General features: G+C 36.4%; 1 protein-coding gene across 2 annotated transcripts in view; it reads left to right on the forward strand.

Moving 5' to 3' along the window:
• The window catches only part of MAP3K2 (mitogen-activated protein kinase kinase kinase 2), a 53,296-nt gene that overhangs the window by 22,899 nt on the left and 8,436 nt on the right, over positions 1 to 21,961 (forward strand). The window contains exons 3-13 of one of the 2 annotated variants that reach the window (XM_052791683.1): positions 17 to 135; positions 1,857 to 1,897; positions 4,445 to 4,544; positions 6,349 to 6,462; positions 7,123 to 7,222; positions 8,176 to 8,306; positions 11,346 to 11,425; positions 13,395 to 13,462; positions 16,429 to 16,521; positions 20,278 to 20,484; positions 21,230 to 21,378. In XM_052791683.1, coding sequence (XP_052647643.1) covers positions 17 to 135; positions 1,857 to 1,897; positions 4,445 to 4,544; positions 6,349 to 6,462; positions 7,123 to 7,222; positions 8,176 to 8,306; positions 11,346 to 11,425; positions 13,395 to 13,462; positions 16,429 to 16,521; positions 20,278 to 20,484; positions 21,230 to 21,378 — 1,202 coding nt within the window. Of the gene's footprint in view, positions 1 to 16; positions 136 to 1,856; positions 1,898 to 4,444; positions 4,545 to 6,348; positions 6,463 to 7,122; positions 7,223 to 8,175; positions 8,307 to 11,345; positions 11,426 to 13,394; positions 13,463 to 16,425; positions 16,522 to 20,277; positions 20,485 to 21,229; positions 21,379 to 21,961 lie in introns of both variants that reach the window. The other variant, XM_052791682.1, reaches the window with a different exon arrangement.

Raw genomic sequence — 21,961 nt, forward strand, 5'->3', positions numbered from 1 at the left:
CTTTTTCTCTGAGCAGATGAGCAGCAAGCTTTAAATTCAATCATGCAGGATTTGGCTGTGCTTCATAAGGCCAGTCGTCCTGTCTTGCCCCAGCAAGAAACAGGAAAACCAAAGTCATCTTCGCCTAAAAAACAGGTAATCTTTAATATCCTTACTAACCTATTGAACACAGAGTGTCCCGCTGTGACTTCTATAATTATTTTTCTTGCCAGACCAGTGAGCATACCAGAATAAGCTATTAGTCTCCCACATGTGCTGCCATTTTCTTTGTTCACGTTCTTAAATTAGCAGCAAAATGAAATGGTGGCATTTCAGACCAGATCATAGTGTATGCTTAAATGACTCTGATCCTGATAAATTGAAGATTATAGGGGTATTTTGACACTGTATGTAGGTTGGTTTGTTTATGTATTATCATCATCATCATCATCATCATCATTTGGTACTAGACTATTTTAAAATACCAAGGTGTGCTAGTATCTCTTATTTGGAATGCTTCTTTAGAATTAATTTTATAGGTATATTAGATTGCCTAGTTGTCATACTAAAGAACGTCAGTACAGCAGCAGAAACACACTTAAGCTACTTTATTGCATCTTTGGCCTCAATTTTTTGTTTGCATGTATGCTGGAAATGTAAGTTCTTTTCAGCTGTATTTTTTTTTTTCCCTGCAGATACTGAACAGAGATGGAAAAGTAGTAAATACTTAGTTGATAGGTTTGAACTACTATATAGAGAGATTAGGAGGGGATAGGATGTAGATTTTTACCCAAATTGTTGTAATAGCCCTATTGAGTTAATTGTATGTTTATTTGATTGGATCCTTAATTGGCAGTCCAATATTTTATGAAACTTCAGTTTGTGCTGTCTGGTTTTAACCTGTTAAAGATCAAAGTATTTGAATATATTTGGCTCTTAAACTGTCAAAAACTAATGGCTACATCTTTTTCATTCTGTGCTTAAAAGCTGTAAGAGTTCAGTATATAACACAATGGTGCTTTGCTAGTGTCATATAACTAAGTTCTGAGCTGTGACTTTAGACATTGTTTTAATGTGCATATATGATCCAAAATGATTTTAAAATAATACATGTTCAGAAAGCTAGAAGAAAAATTGTTGAGCCATTTCTGAGCTTAAATGTGATAGTGGTGAGGGGGAAATACGTGTTTGTCATTCTGTTTCAATTTGTGAATTTTGAAAGTAATCACTTGTGAATCAAGTAATTCCTTTGGAAGATAGAACATTGTTGTTTGGATATATGGTTGAATGCATCTTTTTTTTTTCCTGCAATAGTTGCTAATACAATTTGATTCTTAAAATTATGATTTTACAAAATAATTTTATTTCCACGTAACTGCAGATACTTACAGGTATCTTTGTTACTGGGAAACTGATTGCATGAATGCTGGCTTAATTACATGTGTGGGTTTCTACAGTAATGCTTATGAAACAAGGTATGTTTCTTAAGCCTGGAGCGCTCAGCTCTGAAGTGTATATAAAATCCTGTTACAGTATCTACCTGCCTGTTCATGATAATCAGTTCCATGCTGAATTTGAAATCATGAATCTGTTATAATATTAGAATATATTGATAGAAAATAATGTGTTTACTTACAGAAACATTTGTTGCACTTCAGAATAATTTATTGTATTTTTTTACACACTTTAAGCCTCTCTCAGATACCTCAGCAGAAGTAGCTTGTTAAAATGCTTCGTATATCAGAAAGGACAGAAAATTAATATGGGCTGCTTAAGGATTTTACTTCTGATGTAGGATTATTGAATGAGATTTCACAGCCTTCATTAAAGGAGGTAGTAACAAACTAATAGTGGTTCCTTCATCGCTTTTCTTACAGAACGATGTTAGAGTCAAATTTGAGCATCGAGGTGAAAAAAGGTAAGGTGGGACCACAGGAAACAGTCTTGTCTTTTAATTATTTGTAGAATTTTGTTGGGCTCCTATCATAAAGTTTCAAATAAACTGTTTAAAGTATTTCAGATATCTGAGTGTATTTGGTTTGAGCTTAAATTGAATTTTTGATATGAATATAATTTAAGGAGAATTAATCTGTGAAAAATGTGGGCTCTAAGTATACATAAATGTAGATGTATCTTATCTTAGCTGTGTCCCATGTAATATCCTTCATTTGTTTACCCTTCAGATAGGTGTTTGTAGCCTAGAACAATTACTTAGATCATTAGCATAGATCTCAAATATGAATAGACCAGCAAGTAATTTTTTTGCTGCATCGTGTGTGTAATAAATGCATGATTGTATATTGTTACTGTAACACCCAGAGGAAGAAGCCTAGACATAAAGCTCAACATTGGATTGTACTTTGGATGAACCAGTCTGAGAACTGCAATAGGAAAATTTTAGACTTTGTAATTAGATTGTTTTCATTGGTAATTTTGACTAATCAGTTAAAATTTATTTTCATTTTGTGTATGAGAGGTGAGTGATGTAGGTGCTTAAAATATACAAACATCTGTCTCTCTATATCTGCTCTGATGGCTGCTCAAAAGCTTTTACAGACGTTGATCTACAGTTCCGTGCAGAACTGGTTTGTGTACAACTCATTTTGTCTGTTTGTCTCTGAAACCATAAACCTTCATTGTACCTACAGAGAAATGGTTATATAATAAGATCTTAGAAAGTACTTCATGAAGAAGGAAATAATATCCTGGTCATGCTCTTTGTCAGTAGAAATGGTAAATTCCTTAAGTAAAGATTGCTTCAGAATGAAACCTATGCTACTTCTGGGCAGTCCTTAGTGTGATGTGCAATAGATCAGTGTGTATCCATGCTGATTACAGTACGTGCCCTCTCTTTACATGGGGTAGTAAAATAGCAGTATAGGTATTAACATTCTTCAGCTTCTTTTTATCACTTTTCTGAACATCACATGTAACAGCGCATCGGTAATGGTTGAGTGCTATAAGTAATTTGGAGGAAATAAGTCTTTTCAAAAGCTTTGACAATTGAGGACTCTTCTACTTAGCAGTTCTTGTGAAATAAGCAGAAGCATGAATTTAAAACAGAACTGTTTACTCACTGCCAGTCTGCACGGACAGTGCATTTTTGCAGTTTATCTTAATTCCCTTTCACACTGGACTAAGTTAATCAATATGAATACAAGTATAAAGTAAGTGTGTGGAAAGATACCTTTCCAAGCTTTTATGCTGATGGGCCTAGGTCTGTTTTGGAGCGTCTCAAGTAACTTGAGCCTGCTTGCCCAGGGGTACTGGGCAGCCCAGGCTCATTGCTCAGCATGAGTTGTAATACTTTTTGTTGCCTGAGCATGTAGATCTAAAGATAAAATAATGAAATTATGCAAGAAAAATAAGTTATGCAATGGCTTTCTCACTAGTTTTTAAAAAGGGAAGTGGAAGAGAGAAGTGATTCCAGAGTTTTTTTCAGTAGTGAATGTGGCACTCTCTTCCAAGGAGTGTGCAGTGCGATGGGTAGAGTTCCAGGCTTGCTAAACAAATTGGTAACTACAGTGAGAATTGATGGTGGTGTCTGGTTTTTTGTTTGTTTGTTTGGTTGGTTTTTTTTAAGATTTGATTTTTTTCAAATAATTTTTAATTGGAGGTGGCCTGGCTTCTAGCCTCATTTCAGTGAGAAATATTGTTCCCTAACCAGTATACCAATTGAAACACTGGTAAAACAGACAGTTACCCTTTGCTAATTTTTCTGCTTCACAAAATTTGAGTACTGTTTCTTTTTGGAACGTGAATTCAATGTACCTTACTAGCTTAGTCACTTCTAAAAATGTTTTTTGTTTAACGGTGTTGTGTCTCAAATAATACGATCGTTTTCTATAGTAAAAGGTCGGTTACAGGCATTTGGGGCTATGTGGTTTGATGAGACATTGAGTTAAAAGAAAATCTCAGTTGTTGACCTACAACTGCACCATTCTTACAGGAGCACACTTGAAGCACAGTTAGTGATGGACTCGGCAGTTTGAGCGTGTAGTACATTATGGTAAAGATGGTGACATTTTGTTACCTTCCTCAGAAAAGATAGTCTTTTGAATTTTCAAAAAATGGGGACTGTAGGAGTAATTCCTTTCTGGTGCCTATGCTTGTCAGCCTATGGTACTCCATTGTTTTAGTTTTCTGAAGTAGAAAATTTTAGAAGTTTCTAAGAATTTGCCTCTGGAATGGAGGCATGCAAAGCATTAAGTTAAGAATGAAGCCATATGCAACCACGTAAAATAGTCATAATCAGATCTAAATTTATGTTTGATTATCCCTTATAACTCTTTCACTGCTTTTCTTTCTTTTTAATGACTCAAAATATGGAGGACAGTGAATAAAGCATAGCCTGTTATGGTCTTTTTAATAAGAAATTTAATTCCAAGATCGTTCTTAAGTAATGACTTGCCAGATTTTCATAAGTAATGGACAAAAATTCTTTATAACTTAAATTGTGTTTCAGGATCCTGCAATTACCAAGGCCTGTTAAACTTGAAGATCTTGCAGCTAAAGCTAAAGTGGCTTTTGGACAGACTATGGATTTACATTATAGCAATAATGAGGTAATATTCTGTGTCTTCTAAATTCTTGGTGACTTGTACGCTGATTATTTTAAGGCTGAAATTTGCTCTCGTAAGCAGTGAGAACCGCTCCTGTGACAAAACTTACTCCTGTGACAAAACCGTAGATTTCTAATGTGTGTGTTCTCAAATATGTAAGGCTTGTCTAAATTAGGGTAGGCAGGAGATGCATTAAATATTCTATGAGGAGAGTCATATCTTAATGAATTATGTCTCAGACTTGATTGGGAATGGGTAGATTGTCTTCCTGCTCTGCCACAGTCCTGTTGCATGATTTTGGGAAGGTCTTTACCTCTTTCAGCTTTGTCATGTTTGTAAATTTGAAATAACATTTATCCGTTCTTGTACACTTTTTTTTTCTTTAAGAATTAATCTTGTTTAGTAATCACTGGAATGCTGCATTTAGTAATGTGTAGATTGGAGAACTAGTCTTAACTGTTGCCCCTCTTAAAGTGGCTGGAACACAAAAATTTCTTGGGAACAGTGCTAGTGCTTTCAAGCCACTTATGCCTGATCAATATTACTTCCAGCTTTTCTTTAGAAGTAGAGATGGAATTATTAATAGCAAATATATTTACAGATGCAAGATCCATTCTGAGGAGTTACTTCTGGTTTTTGCCTTGAGGCAGCAAAGTGCATGGAAGATTGTTCGTGTGCTTGGTTATGCACAACTTAATTGCTATATCTAATCTGCATCTTTGCAGAAGAAAATGCCTGTAATTGCTGTTTGTTGGTTACTCACCTTACCAGGCACTTCTGGGAAACTTATCTCAAAACAAAGAATTCCAACAGAAGGCTTTTGGAGATTAGGAAGGTCAGAAGAGATGGCCATTTCTCTGATAGATTTTTAGGCATATGAGCAGGCTTTCTGCTTGTGAGTTTCTGCACTAGTTGGCAAATCATCCCGTCATGTTTCAGAAATGTGATGGTAATAACCTGTCATTAGCATTAAAACTGCAATTTAAGAGCATACTCATTTGTTATCAAGACCTTCCTCCCTCATTCCCATTTCTTTTCGTATAAAAGTACTGTATTTCCACTGATGTATTTGAGCATCACTGACTGAGACTGTTTACAAGTAGAATAGATTTTTTAAAAATCTATATTACGTTGTTCCTTTGTTAGAAACAGAAGTTGTAATTTACACTCCCAAAACATAAGCCCAATTTTAATCGTTACAGAACTTGGATCTCAAGTGTATTTTAATGGCATAACATTTTCTGTTGTAAAGATACCTGTATGTCAAGTTAATTCTAATTAATTAGATCCAAGTAGGAGTCTAGTGAGGACTACAGTTGTTCCATGCCTGATACACTTCCTTAACAAATTCTGTTTTTCAGTGGAGAAATTCTGTTAGTGATGTAACTTCAAATATAGTTGTAATATTGTGAGATACAAAAATGTGCTTTATGCTCTATAAAATAGGCTTATTTTTATTTATCTTATAGACTTGCATTAATTTAGGCAATGGCAAATACACTGACACTGTTGCACATGTTTCTCTGAAATTTGTAGAATATTAAGTTGTACATATGTAAAATGATTGCTCCTTCATTGTGAAGACTTGTTCCACCATGCTGTACCTATTCAAGGCATCTGAAGGAAGAGTTAAGGTTGAACTTCAGTCATTTTGTTGCTAATTTGAGGCATCATTTAATAGATTTTATTTTCAAGCTGTTTGGAATGAAAGGAAAGATAGCATGTTTGCTTGTTTCTCTGCACTTCCTCATTTCTTTCTTGTGTCCTGTTTAAGACTTTTTTTTTTTTTTTCCTCCCCTTTTTGTAGCTTGTCATTCCATTAACCACACAGGATGACCTGGACAAAGCTGTTGAACTGCTTGACCGTAGTGTTCATATGAAGAGTCTCAAGATACTGCTTGTAATACATGGAAATACACAGGTATGAGTTGGCATGCTAAATGTATTTTTCCTCAGTTTTCATATTGAAGTATAATTTGTATCTTTTCTTAAAGAACATTCTTAAAGAATAACTAAAGACATTTTTCCAGTTGAAAATATTAGTGATTGCTTCTTCAGTTCACTTTAAGCATCTGTTAGCATTTTGTATTGACTCAGTTTTAACTTTTTCCTAGATCCTGTTCCTCTCTGTTTGTTTGCCTTCCCTACAGTGATAGAAAAGTGTTCCTTAATAGGATGATGATGTGACACAAATTTGAGAAGCGCATAGAATTTAAGTAGCTGTAGTTATTTGAAACTGTTAAGTCATATGTTGGTGACGCTCCTTTGTGGCAAGTTCAGTGTTTGTTGTAGCAAACAGTAGCAGTGGACTATAGGCTAAATACTGAATTATTTTGGTATTATCTAACACATCATGGCCATGCTATTGCTGGGATTTGTATACTAATACATATTGAAACTTATTTTTAAATATTAAAGATGAGCTACTAAAATAGATGAATTTTGATATACATTGGCAAGCTTCTTTTCAACTGCCTGAAAAAAGCAATGTGCTGCACAAAGCCTATAAAGTTTGTGAAGTATTTTCATTGTCAGGAGTATAAAGTAATAACTGCTGTTTGTAATATGTATGCATTTTCAGTCACCCAGTGTAAATAGCGTGGAACCCTTGCCCTCACTGGAAGATCTAGATAACACAGTGTTTGGTGTGACAGACAGAAAAAGGCGACTGTCTGTTATAGGTAAGCTACATATTTCAATAGCTTTAATTGTAAAAACTTTTCTTGTATAATATTTTCTTCATGAAGATCTTGCTCTCAACATAGACTGTTTGAATTTCTCTTACTCATCAATGACTCTAGTATAGAGTTTGCACTCGTGGGAGTGGATTTTGAATTTCAAGTCAAAGGTGGTTTAAACATATATAATACAGAAAATTAACAAAATAAAAATCACAAGTAAATAAATCTATGTAGAGTTATTTGAGGTAACTGATGGGTATCCTAAAAAGTTGGTGATAGTACTCCCCTTTATTTTCAGATACAGGACTGAGTTACTGAAAAACCTGTTTGTTTATATGGCAATGTGTTTCTTTGCCCAATTTAGGACTCCCACATTTTTTTAATCTCAATATGTGAACGTTTGTTTACGATACTTATTTTGGCATTGACATAACCTTTTTGCTTATTCATATTTTAAAGTTGGTGTGATGTTAACTTTCAAATTTAATTATGAAACTAGAGAGTTTAATGAATAATTTTTCAGACAATTTAACTTATTATACATTTATTATGAATAGAGTATTCATGTTCTTGCAGGCATAATATTCTACAAAGAAAAACTGACATTCTCAAGAGTTGGAAAGGATTAGTTGTTGTGGGTGGAAGGGTTTGGATTTTATTTTGTTTCAAAAGAAGAAATTTACCCAGCTAGGTGTGCAGGCAAATTATATTTCTGTTCCTATATAATGAAAATTCTTTTTAATGCTATTGAGGCAACCCTGCCCCAAATTTTTCATATTCTCCTGGATTACAGATTTTAAATGCTATATGTAAGTCTTGTATTGCATAGGCATCTGGAAAATTTCTAAACCAAGAAGAGATCTAGGCAGGCTCAGTGCCTGTGAAGCATTTGAATAAAGCCCCTGGATTCTGGGTTAGTGAAGAGACTCTGACTAGCCCTTTTCTTTCAAAAGGTTCTAATACTCGTGATAGGAGTTCACCTCCCCCAGGATACATTCCAGATGAGCTGCATCAGGTGGCCCGAAATGGGTCCTTCACCAGTATCAACAGTGAGGGTGAATTCATTCCAGAAAGTATGGATCAGGTACGTGAGTGATTTATTAATATTACAGGTTTTTTTAGGTTGATTTATGAAATACTGCTGTTCAAGTAGGGTATGGAATTGTTAGAAAGAACAGCTAAAAAAAATGACAACCACCCTAGAAAACATGATCCGTGAGAGAAGGTTAAAATAACTGTGGTTGTTTAGTCTTGTAGAACCTGTTTTTTCCTCTGTAAGTCTCTTCAATTATTTAAATACGTTGCTACAAGGAGAAAGACAATATTCTTAATTTCCGTGATAGTTGAGTGAGGTAGTGATAGATACAAATTACAGCAAATGATGTCTACATTAGAAAGCAGAAACCCCTTTATTTTAATGAGAAGGATATGTAAGCAAGACCAGTTTTACAACTTTCCCAGGTAATTAAAGGAGGTTTTAAAGAAGAGTTTGGATCTGTCAGAATTATTTGGACTCAGTTGATACTGTGTTGGGGTAGTGGCAAGGGGATGGCAATGGGCCTGGTATAAAAAAGGTCTGAAATATTTTCCGTGGTCACATTCTTGTGTGAGGATCACAAATGTATGCTATTTTGTTCTCCATATTCACCTGCATTATTGGTGTGGGATATCAGCACACTTAGCATGAATAAAAATCCTGCTCTCCGAGTATCAAAATTACCCTCAAAAACAGCAGGAAAAGATGGAGGAATGTAATGGCTCACAGAATTGGCGATGGAGAAAGAGATATTTTAAGGAGGAAAAAAAAATAATGCTGTGTACCCGAATCACTTCAAGTTCTTGTTGACATTGGCACTGTATTCACAAATGGCAAGAGGCAATGGTTTTTATGAGCTGACTAAATGAGAGACAGATGATAGAATAAAAATAGAGGCAAAGAGATTGTGCAATATGTTGCACAATTTTAACAACTGAGCTGGGAATAGAGGCTGAATCTCCTAATTTCCAGACCAGGGTGCTATTCATTATCATAGCCACGTGGTCAAATCTAGCCCAGGCCTGGATTCTTTCAGTGAAATGATTACTTTTGGCCTGGGTAAAGTCACTTTTGGTCACTGACTGGTCATATAGACAGATGATCTCTGAGGCTCAGGATGTCCTTTCAGAGTGTTCAGGAAACATGTAACGTGTCATGTACGCATTGCTGTGTAAGCTGTCGGCAGGGTTTAAATACAGGAATTTTACTTTCATAGGAAGCCAGCTTAGTTCAACCTAAGCAGCTTCAAGGGCCAGATTGGGGTGTTTGGAACTCACAAACTCCATTTGCTCCATTCCCCCTAAGCTGCCACATCACTTTGGCAAGCGTTGACCATGCTGCCTACATCTGTCACAGCCTGCCCCACAAAGACAAGAAGGGAATTTGGGAGTGGAGGGCTTTGCTCTGCTCTCCTGTTGATCTGCCTGAGCACAGCTATTCACACTCTGACAGCAGACCCCACACTTTCTCTACAGAAGAGATGATGGGTTGGACAGAAGTGGGCTGTGGTCTGCCAGTTGGACCGTACTGCATTAAGTTATAGAGGTAATTAATATGGCAGCAGATGGGCTTTTTTCCCTTTCAGAACCCACTGCTCAGCATGAGAAAAGAGGGATATAATTGCTGAACCTATGGTAAATGTTGTCCTCCCCAATACAGAGTTCACTTAAGTGTCTGAGTTTGCACAGTGCAAACTCACTTTCTGGACCCTATTTCTTTAATAAGTCCCTGATTGATGCTTGGCAAAGTATGTGCCCAGGACCTTTAAGATGCAGCACAGACCATAAATATGGGAGGGGTAACTACTTAATTTACAGCAAAAGACTGGTGTCCAATTCATAGAAAATAATAGATGTTATATTATATACCAAAACAAACTTTATTTTAGGAAGGAGCTCATTTTAAGGCAACAGATGAGCTTTCCACTCTGTTTTTAAGGGGCAGGCTGGGAAAATTGTCACATTCAATAATTCAAAATTTAGATTCTTTTTCCACTACTTCTGAAAAATAAATCTGTAACACATTTCAGATTGCTTTACTGCAGAAGAGGAGGGAGTGATGTTTGCCTGTCATTCAACTTAAAGGGTGGTAGTGCAAGATAAACAAAATGAATGTCAGCCAATAGAAATAGCTGGTAATCAAGAGGATGCTCTTGATTATCAATCCATTTCTTCTTCTCTGGATTGGATTCAAGAAACAGAGAAAGTGTTGATGATTGTTTTCATTATGTAATAGATCTGGCCTAGATATTCAGTTTTATGACTTCTTCAGACTGATACATGGCAGATTTCACATAGCTCATAAGCATTGATTACTAGGTTGTCAGAAGTGTTTTAGGAAAAAAAACTGTCTTTGGTGTTTTTGTAAACTCCAGTTTCACATGAAAGTTTATTTTATTTGAAACAGGATTTTGGTTTGGGTGAAAACAGTGTTTATAAATTTTATGCATTCTCCCTCTTTCTCCTTCGATTTTCTCTTCAGTTCTATTTAAAATCTCCGTAACTTGCTTAGAGTCCTAACCAGAGATAAATGTTTAAAAGCTTTTTACAGTATTTGATTTCAGCTGTTTTCTGTGACTGCTAGTTGGTCAAATTTAAGCCACTCCAGAGATTATGTAAATCGTATTCATCACAATCTGTGTCATATTTGAGATTTTTTTTTCTTTGGTGATGACAACAAAATCCACATTTTTTAAAAACTGTCTCAGCTTTTTATCCTCTAGAGGCCTTTTTTTTTATTCTGTTAACCTACTCTCATGCAGATATTGCTATAATATTAAGAGACAATGGCACATACAGGAAGAATGTAGCAGTACAACTTGTTATGTGCAAAGCGTGATAGAGGATTAAATACCTTAACTATATTCTAGTTAGATGCAAGAAACATGATGGAGTCCTTTCAGGATTGCAGAATGCAATGCAGGTTCAACTAGGCAGCAAACTTTTTCTCTAGTAATTAATATTTCTGGTTTGTTTTTGTTTATTATTAGACGCTTCAAAGCAGAAACCTTCAAGTATTTAAAAAAACAAAATCAAAAAAACAAAACCAAAAACTTGAACTTGTTGGTCTGTCTTTGTTATTTATTAGATGCTGGATCCGTTGTCTTTGAGCAGTCCTGAAAACTCTGGCTCGGGAAGCTGTCCCTCACTTGACAGCCCTTTAGATGGGTAAAAATTACTTACATTCATTATTTATCTTTATTAGATTGCATAATGTATCAGTTGTAACATAATAACTCTCCAGTGACAGCTGTTACTGAACTTCTTCCAGAAATTCCTCTGTAGGTTATAGAACATTTATAAAAGCTTATTGATACTTAATTTCTTGCTAATGCACGGAAAATAGAAGTAAATTTTTTTTTTTTTTTTTTTTTTTACAATTTGCATTTGAAACAAAAATTAGACTTCAGATCCTACAAAATGTACTGAAGATTTTTACTAAATTTTGCCAGTCTTACATATATGTGAAGTATATTCCCTGGCAGTGAGCTGCCCCATCAATTTTACATTTCTTAGGTACGGCTATATGAAGTAAGCTTCCCTTTTGCAAGGTAGAGGGTACCTAATTCAAGAAAGAGGGTAGAATCATTTAAAGACTTCAACAGACAATCCCTTCCTTTTCTTTGCAATTAACTGTCCGTTCCTCTCCCCTTGTTCCCATTGCAGACTTACCACTTATTTTTTTCCTTGTTTAAACCTGTCAGTTAGCAAGAGGCAATGTGTACTGTGGTGGGTCTGGAGATCTGTTTTGATTGACCTGTTAGGAGATTAATGTGTTTCAAAAGGGTCACTGTCCACAGTTTCTCAGCCACCAGGGAAGCCAAACAGAACATATTCCTTTTTGGCTTATGGTTGGTCAGGCATATAACCTTGGGTCTTATGTTGCACAGATTGGCTACTCGTTTATTTGGAACTGCTATACCTTATTATGCTGCTAATTAAATACTTTATTTAATTGGTAGAAAGGTAAGAAGTTGGAAATCATTGCCTGTGGCAATTAATCAGAGCTATAGTATTCCATAGTACCATTTCATTTGAGAATATGTGATTTGAGGGCAAAAATACATTTGGTCTAACAAATTTTTGAGTTAAATGAGTCTCCATTTCACAAGCAAGAAAACAATAGACATGGAAAGTATTTTGTGGTTGAAGTGTCATAGGTTGTACATACACAGTGTTTAATGTAGCTACCAAAAAAGTTCTACCAAATGGCCAAATTTTTCTTTTTTTTTTTTTGTGGGGTAGGGGTAAGTGGAATAAGGGGAAACAAAGCAATCTTAATTCAACTCATGTTTCTTCTTCAAAACTTCTTTTGGTTGTTTTTTATTTACTTCATTTGTCACCTCTACTTAGATTGTTTTCCTTTTTTTTTTTTTTTTTTTTTTCTCCTTCTTCATTCAAATATTTCCTACAAAGATGTAGGTTTTGTGTCTCCATTTAGCTTCTGTTACCCATTAGAGAAATTCTTACCAGAAAGAGGAGGACATTGTTTTGGTATGTTTATGGAAATATACTGAAATATACTGTAATCGGTCTCTCTGACTGGCAATCCCATCCATTCCTTTTGGTGGCTGGGAGTTACATACCAACTGTAGGTAAGAAACAATGTGATTGTGTAAGAACCAAAAAATTCTTCATCATTCTGTAACTCAATAAAATTACTCTCTTAATCCTATGACTTTCCTGGAGAGAAGGGGAAATATTTTGAGACACTAAAAGGTTCTACATTTCTTTGGTTAAATTTCCTCAAGAGTTTTTATAGGCTATATAAGAGATTTTTGCCAGTCTGTAAACCTGTGTGTTTAGCCATAAAGGTATTAAACATAACAGTGCTCCTTTGTGGCTTTACTTGTGATAATTCATGTTTTTACTAATATCATTGCTCATTAACAGCGTGTTGCTTTCTTACTACATTAAGCTCAATAAACAAGCTTTTCCATTGTTACTGATCTTGAATTGTTATTGATACCTACTAGATTTGATTTTCAAAATTGGGTTCCACATTTGTAAACTGGTGCAGCAACTTGTATAGCAATAACTTTTCATCAGTCATAAGGAATTGTGAGACAGTAAGATTAAATGTTTAAGTACTAGATTAACAGCAGGTTTTAGATGCTGTATGTTTTTACACTTCCAGAGACAACTATCCCAAATCTCGGATGCCAAGAGCACAGAGCTATCCAGATAATCATCAGGAATTCTCAGGTAGGCAGAAATCACTGGACATACTAGCTTTCTAGAACTCTTCCTCTTGTAAATAGTAGGGCTTGGAAGGGAAGTTCACACTGAGAGGTATTGTACTACACAAACTTAATATGGTAGGAGAAAAGAAAGCAACAAAATCCGATCCAAATGCACACAGTGAAAGATAGAATGAAACATAAGATCTTCGAAATGTTTTCTAGATTGTCATGTGTAACACCACTGTTAGTGTGCACAGTATAACTTACCTGCTTCTCTGAAAAGAACAAATGATGTAGTGGATAGGGGCACACAACAGTTTGTTAAACTGGACTGTAGTATCCATCTCTAAGTTGGCACATAACCTTTGTTAATTTATTGAATTTTTGGAGTGTTGTGGTTTAACCCCAGTAGGCAACTAAGCACCACACAGCTGCTTGCTCACTCCCCCGCAGTGGGATGGGTGAGAGAACAAGGAGGGTAAAAGTGAGAAAACACGTGGGTTGAGTAAAGACGGTTTAATAGGTAAAGCAAAAGCTGCCCATGCAAGCAAAGCAAAATAAGGAATTCATTCACTACTTCCTGTCAGCAGGCAGATGTTTAGCCATTTCCAGGGAAGCAGGAGTTCATCACACCTAACAGTTACCTGGGAAGACAAATGCCATAACTCCGAACGTCCTCCCTTCCTCCTTCTTTCTCCCAGCTTTTATTGCTGAGCACAACCTCATATGGTATGGGATATTCCTTTTGTCAGCTGTCCCAGCTGTGTCCCTTCCCAGCTTCTTGTGCACCCCCAGCCTACTAGCTGGCATGGCAGTGTGAGAAACAGAAAAAGCCTTGATGCTGTGTAAACACAGTTCAGCTGTAACTAAAACATTCCTATGTTATCAACACTGTTTTGGTCACAAATCCAAAACATAACACCATACTAGCTACTCTGAAGAAAATTAACTCTATCCCAGCCAAACCCATTACATGGAGCCTTCATTTTCTCCTATGTGAAATGAGGATCACTTTGAAGTGCTCATGACTTCTGTAATCGAAAGCTCTGCAAAGTGAAAGAATGAAGGAGAACTGCATGCTGTGCCTATAAATTAATCATCACTACTAATGTTTTCATATGATACTCTGGCTTGAATCCAAGTTGTGCATGTTTCAGGATACGAAGTGCAATGGGTAACCTTTAAAGTGCTTTGAAGTGTCTCTCACGGACATGCCTCTAGAGAATTTTGCTGTTGAACAATAATTAGCTTCCAGTGAAGCTGGGGTGTTCTGTGTTTTTTGGTCTAGTATATACTTTAAGCTTCTTTTTATTTTGTTTATGAAGCTTTATCCAGATAACCATGTGATGGTGTGTTTTTTTCTTTTAAGGATTCTAGACTGTTTAACAGATTGCACCACTTTTAAATGAAAATAAAACTAAAACTATGTATAAGAAACATTTAGGTGGCAGAGATAAATACCAAAAAAGTTGGAAATGTCAGAAATTAGTTTGCCTTTGGTAATCGTAATATAGTTTACTTGTGTATGTTTATTACAGTTACTTTTCTAATAAGATGATCTTGCAATATTTTTTCTGTATTTTTCCTGTGGGATGCTCTGGTATTTTGACGATGGGATAGACAGCAATCATTAATTCCATATTCAATATTTATTCTTGTGATTTGATGTGTAACAAAAACAGAATAGTATATAGCGTCAGAAAAAACATCCATCTGGCCTAGTCTTTCCTCCTGTCACAACCAGTACCATGCTTCTATAGAGGAGCGTGTGGTATTCCTTCCTCAGAATACACTCCTAGTCATGTATAGCTTAAGGGTTCTGCAAATGCAAGATGCTTTTCTGTGATGTGATGGATTATTTTTTTTCTTTCTACAAATTTTTCCAGTCCCTATTTCAACTTGTATAAACTTTTTCAGTATCAACAGTATGTTGTGACAAAAAGTTGTGCAACTTACTGTGTTTTATGAAGAAGTATGCCCTTTGTGATTATTTTTTTTCTTTTTTTTTATAGACCTCTTTATGTCTCCCTTTGAGCTGTTGCTTTTCTGGTCTATAGAGGCCTATATTCCTTATGGAGAAGCAATTTTGTGTCTTTGATCATCTGTGTACTTCTAAATCTTTTCCAGTTTCACTAAATCCTTTGAAATGGAGTAGACCAAAACTTTGTTCAGTATGTCTTAATGATTTATAGCATTTAATTTGCTTCTTAGCCAATACAGAGAGTTCAGCTGCTGCTTTATTGGAACTCTCTATCACAAACCTTTACACTAGCCTACATTGAATTTCATCTGCCATTTTAACATCCAGTCACGTAGACTCTTAAGGGCTTTTTGCAATTCTTCTGTTGGCCTTATTTCTCAAAATGATTTTGTCACCTCACTATTCATTGTTCTGTCCAGAGAATTCATGCATAATTAAACTGCATGAGTTGTAGCCCACATTCTTGTGGAACTGTTGACCGTTTATTCCCATCTTATGTACTTACCTTTTAACCAATTACTGCATGCATGAAGGACTTTTCCCTTTATCTTATGAATACTTTTCTCCTTCAATAATTTTTAAAAGAGGACCTATTTAACATTTTTAATAATTCAAGCTGTGTTGACTCATTCACCAATTTTTCATATTTATGCATCTTTAAATTTTATTCTTTGTAATATAGTTTCTGCCAATTTTCCTCTAGAAACTATTTTTAAAACGAGTAATTAGGCATGCTGCAGTCCTCTGACATTCCTTTAAGCAAGAGGTTACAAACCACTTGAGCTATTGAATTCTTGATCCTTTGGAACTTTTGGCTGAATGTCCTTTTAGTTCTTGTGATTTGTTAGATTTGTGGCTTTTGTTCTATTACCTTTTTTGCTCTGATGCTTCAACTTCAAGCAACTGGTATGTTCCTCCATCTTTAAGTTTATAATACTAAACTGATTAATTTAATGTGCTTTTGTCACATTTTAAATTTTGACATGTATCTTTTTATTTTCTAGTAGAGTATGATATCCCAATATTTGAGAAATTTGGAAAGGGGGGGACTTATCCCCGAAGATACCATATTTCATATCATCAACAAGACTACAATGACGGTAAGTGCGAATACTGCAAGAGTTCTACTTTATTAATAGGTTTTATTTTCTTAAAAAGTGAAGAAGAAATTTTAGATTACAAAACCTTAATTAATTAAAATATTGAAAAAATTGAAAGCTTAACTTGTTTCCCCAAACTCACTGGCTAAATTTCTAATGATTGATAGAGCTGCTGAGCAGTCTTACCTCTGGTAAAGTTATGGATTACGGAATTCATGACTCATATGCACAGCTATGAAAATGTTCTCTATCTTTGGCCATGCACAAGTCATCCAATATAAGCTTTTGACCTTTGTGACCCTTTTCTATCCAAAGTAGGTATGTCAGTTTGTCATTTCTTGTTTTGCTTAAAAAAACCCCAAATACAGTGGAGTTCCTATTAACAGTTTCTCAGATTAAAAGATTAAATAAAATTCAAGAGTTGTGATTTAAATCAAGAATTAACAATTAGCTGGTGAAATCAATTGTTGGAATGCAAGACAGCACCTGCTGATGTGGCCACAAAATTGATTTGGACAGTAGTAACATTGTTGTAAATTTAACCCATGTTAAATTTCCAAAGGAAGGAAAGAGAAGCAGCTGAAGGATTGTATGACTTAAGGGTGTGTCAAGCACTAGTTGAGAAGTGTTAAGAAGAAATTTCTCCAAAGACCAGATGGTTTCATTTGCAGTATGGAATGAGCACAGGAATAAATGGAATTCTGTTACAGAAATCACAGAAATACCAAATTGAAGGATTGCAAGGCAGCTTCGGTCCAGTCCCTTGCTCTAAGGCAAGATTAAAGAGGCAAATATCTGTCACACTGACTTTTAAGTAAACTCTAAATTGACTTTATGATAAAGAGATACTCATTTTCTTTATGTAACTAATTTTGAAGATAGCTTATCTTATAACTTACCTTTTTATGTCTTCTAAATAATTTTTCCTGCAAATGAAACTAGTAACTAGTTACTCTGTTTTAACATAGTGAAAAATTGGTCGCTGCCCATATATAAAACTACATCACACATGCGTCTGTTTTCTCTCATTAGTTTTCTTCTTTCAAGCCTTAAGTCTTACCTCAGACATTTTTGCAAGCCTCGTATTTTTTTGCAGTGTCTTCTCCATTCTTGTGGTGGCCAAAACTCACTAGAGTACTCTAGCTGAGGCTTTTCTCATGGCCACTTCATGTATAACGTAGGATATAACCATAACTCGGTATGTAACTGTGGTGGGTTCACCCTGGCTGGATGCCAGGTGCCCAGCAAAGTTGCTCTATTGCTCCCCCTGCTTAGCTGGACAGGGGAGAGAAAATATAATGAAAGGCTTGTGGGTCAAGATGAGGACAGGGAGAGATCACTCAGCAATTACTGTCATGGCAAAACAGACTCAACTTGGGGAAAATTAACCTAATTTATTGCCAATCAACTGGAGTAGGGTAATGAGAAATAAAACCAAATCTTAAAACACCTCCCTTCTTACCTGGGCTTAACTTTACTTCTGATTTCCTCTACCTTCTCCCTGCCACTGGCACAGGAGGACTTTGAATGGGGGTTGTGTCACACGTTGCCTCTGCCGCTCCTTCCTCCTCAGGGGGAGGACTCCTCACACTCTTCCCCTGCTCCAGCGTGGGGTCCCTCCCACAGGAGACAGTTCTCCAAGAACTTCTGCAAGGTGGGTCCTTCCCACGGGCTGCAGTTCTTCATGAACTGCTCTAGCGTGGGTCCCTTCCATGGGCTGCAGTTCTTCAGGCACAGACTGCTCCAGCGTGGGTCCCCCGTGGGGTCACAAGTCCTGCCAGCAAACCTGCTCCAGCGTGGGCTCCTCTCTCCATGGGGCCACAGGTCCTGCCCGGAGCCTGCTCCAGCACAGGCTTCCCACAGGGTCACAGCCTCCTTTGGGAACCCACCTGCTCCGGTGTGGGGTCCTCCCCAGGCTGCAGGTGGATATCTGCTCCACCGTGGACCTCCCTGGGCTGCAGGGGGACAGCCTGCCTCACCATGGTCTTCCCCACAGGCTGCAGGGGAATCTCTGCTCTGGCACCTGGAGCACCTCCTCCCCTTCCTTTTTCACTGACCTTGGTGTCCGCAGGGTTGTTTCTCTCACATGTTCTCACTCCTCTCTCCAGCTGAAGTTGCTGTTATGTGGGTTTTTTTCCCCTTTTTAAGCATATTATCCCAGAGGCGTTACCACGGTTGCTGATGGGCTCAGCCTTGGCCAGCGGCGGGTCCATCTTGCAGCCGGTTGGCATTGGCTCTGTCAGACATAGGGGAAGCTTCCAGCAGCTTCTCACAGAAGCCACCCCTGTAACCTCCCTGCTACCAAAACCTTGCCATGCAAACCCCCTAATACATGCTAATACATTCCACAATGACACACTACTTTTTTTCATGGTCACCATACTGACTGCTACTGCTGTTCAGTCTGTGGTTCCTATATCCTTTTCTACATGACTTTTAGCCAGCCAATTACTTTACGCTTTGTGGTTTCTGGATTTGATTTCTCTTTAAGTATGTTGTACTTCCTTACTGAATTTTGTCTTGTTGATTTCTGAATCTTCTCCAATTTACTAATATCATTGGGAATTTTGATTTTTATCTTTAAACAGACCAGTGACAATTAACTTGATGTCATCTGCAATATTTCAGTGTATTATGTTCCATCATATATACATCATCTGTTAAAATGGTGTATGGAAGTGGACTGAAGGTGATGAGAAATCACCATTAATTGCTCTGACTGTCTTGGGCATAGTCTACATAGTAAGTTGGTCTGTGCAACACTTCAGTAGTTAGCTTATGAGAATGTCCCGATGAAATAGGGAAATTGGATTAGCTACATGTGACAAACCAGTTACAACTTTTGTTTACTACCTTATTATCCTCTCAGTGATAAAACTGCTTAGTTGTTTGTTTGCCTATCATTCTTGGAATTTAAATGGGCCAGGCTAGTATATAAATCTGAGTCTACTTTTTCAAAGATACTTTATCTGCCTTCTTCAGTCCCCTGGGAACTCCTTCTCCAGTGTAGTACCTAATGAATCAGAGACTCCTTCAGCTATTTCTGAGTTCTGTAGGATGAAACTTCATCAAGCCATGCTGACCTAAAAATGTTCGGGTTACCTAAATATATTAACATGAATTTTGTTAGTCATCTGGTTGTAATTAACCTTTTTGAAGATCAATGCCTTTTTTTTTAATTCTAATGCTGTAGCCATCTCTGAATTGTGTATTGTTTGTGATTTTTTTTTTAATTATTATTATTATTTTTTATTTTTTGTGGTCTTCCTGTTGATTCCATGTGTAGGTCTTTCTCTGCATTCAATTCTTATTAGTTTACAGGATGAAGATGCCAGCATGGGCACCACTGGAATGTAAACATATCTCTTGCTCTTCTATTTATCAGAAATTTGGTATTTACGCCTTAATAGAGGAATAAAAGTAGAGGCTGGGCATTTTCCTTTCTCCTCTCACAGTCCTCTAGGTTTCTGAAGTACGTCGATTACATTTCAGAACAGTTCCAGAATTTGGTCCCAATTTTGGTCACTTAAAAGTAAACCAGTTTTTGATTCAGTCTAATGCTTACATACATCTGTGATGAATGTTTGTTTTCTTCTAGGTGGAAAGTTAAACCAGTAAATGTCATGACCATTACATCATATCATATGCTGTGGAAGATAACTACATTATGTGGAATTCATAAAGTATTTGCACATACACATTGCGTAGCAGTATTTTTTGTAGTGCAACATTAGTATTCTTTGTATATCATTGTAGGTCGTAAAACTTTTCCAAGAGCCAGAAGGACTCAGGGAAACAGCTTCCGATCACCAGTTAGTTTCAGTCCCACTGATCACTCACTGAGCACCAGTAGTGGAAGCAGCGTCTTTACGCCGGAATATGAAGATAACCGAATGAGGAGGAGGGGAAGTGACATAGACAATCCTACCTTGTCAGTCATGGACATTAGCCCACCCAGTCGCTGTAAGTTAAGGCATTTTGTGAACTCCACTGTAAAACTCTTTACCTTTCAAGTATATCATGTCAAAACTAAGCATGTCATCAAAATACATGCAATTGAATAATATGTTTTTATCTCTCTAATAGGAAAAAGTCAAGACTGTATGCTCATCAGATTTTTCATTGCTTACTGTGCCAACCTTCATGTACATTTTCACATGGAATTTGCATCTGTGATAACAAAACACTGTAAAAATATTTTTGATGCTTTGTTAGACTCTTGAGGACTCAAGAAGGGTTATGTAGGTTGCAGTTACTATTTATTTTTGCAGATGTTGGTCAAGTTCTCTGATAACTTGTAGACCTTAAGTGGTACTGTTTTATATCTGTGGTGGCATTTCAGGAGCAAATATACTTTGTGATGACTTCAGTAGCTGGTACATTTTAATCACGCCTCCATTTTCTGAAAAAATGTTATTAAGTTTGTTTAACATGCTTTTTCTGTTTTTCAGATTAGCTGTTGCTAGTTGTTTTAAGTATGTCTGTCTCCACCACAAATTATTTTGTGAATAAATTTAAGTAGTTCATATTTTCCATCTTACAGGAAGTTTTATTGATCTTTGTAACTTAAATGGGGAGGTTTAGGACGCATAGGCTCTGTTGTTGAAAAATGTAGACTTTTAAAAAATTATTTTCTGTGTATTCCAGTTTTTCTCGATCAGCTGAATAACAAGCTCATTTGAAAACCAAAACATACTTATATTTTCAGCACCACGAGCTCCAACTAACTGGAGACTTGGTAAACTGCTGGGTCAAGGTGCATTTGGCAGAGTATATCTGTGTTATGATGCTGATACCGGAAGAGAACTAGCTGTTAAACAAGTTCAGTTTGATCCTGATAGTCCAGAAACCAGCAAGGTAAGTGATGCAAAAGAGAGTTTGTAAAGGGCTTCTGCTGAAGTGGTGTGTTCTAGACTAGGCTGATGTTCCTTTCTTTGAACAGGATGATGTTTTAAAACATGTTGTGTTTTCATGTCCTTGTTAGGAATCCTGGTTTACTAGTACCTGAGAGAATTAGTTTGGTTACCTGATTTTAATGTTACATCCCATTTTTTTAATTTTCAGACATACCTTTAGGCAGTGAACATATAACTTAATTTGGTGCGGTCTCAGTCTCTAAAATTAAACAATCCATTATGAAGTGTTCTCTGAAATAGATAATTATTTATACTTATAGGAATTAGAACAAATTGCATTTATAAACAGAAAAATCTGTACTAATTTAAGTGTTCCTGAAAATAAATTCTCAAGGATATTTTGTTTGGCTATGAAGCCAGTTTGAAATTCTTATCTATTTTTTAATCTTGGGGGGGGGGGAGGTGGGGATTTTTTTTTTTTTTAAAAAAACTTTGGGCATCAGGGCTAGCTACCGTTATTCGCTGCATGTCTCTCTGAAGAGCAGATGTTTCATTGTCAGTTTGTTCTCTTTTCTAAAACTGAA

This window comes from Harpia harpyja, chromosome 7 (genome assembly GCF_026419915.1).
Source record: "Harpia harpyja isolate bHarHar1 chromosome 7, bHarHar1 primary haplotype, whole genome shotgun sequence".
NCBI lineage: Eukaryota > Metazoa > Chordata > Aves > Accipitriformes > Accipitridae > Harpia > Harpia harpyja.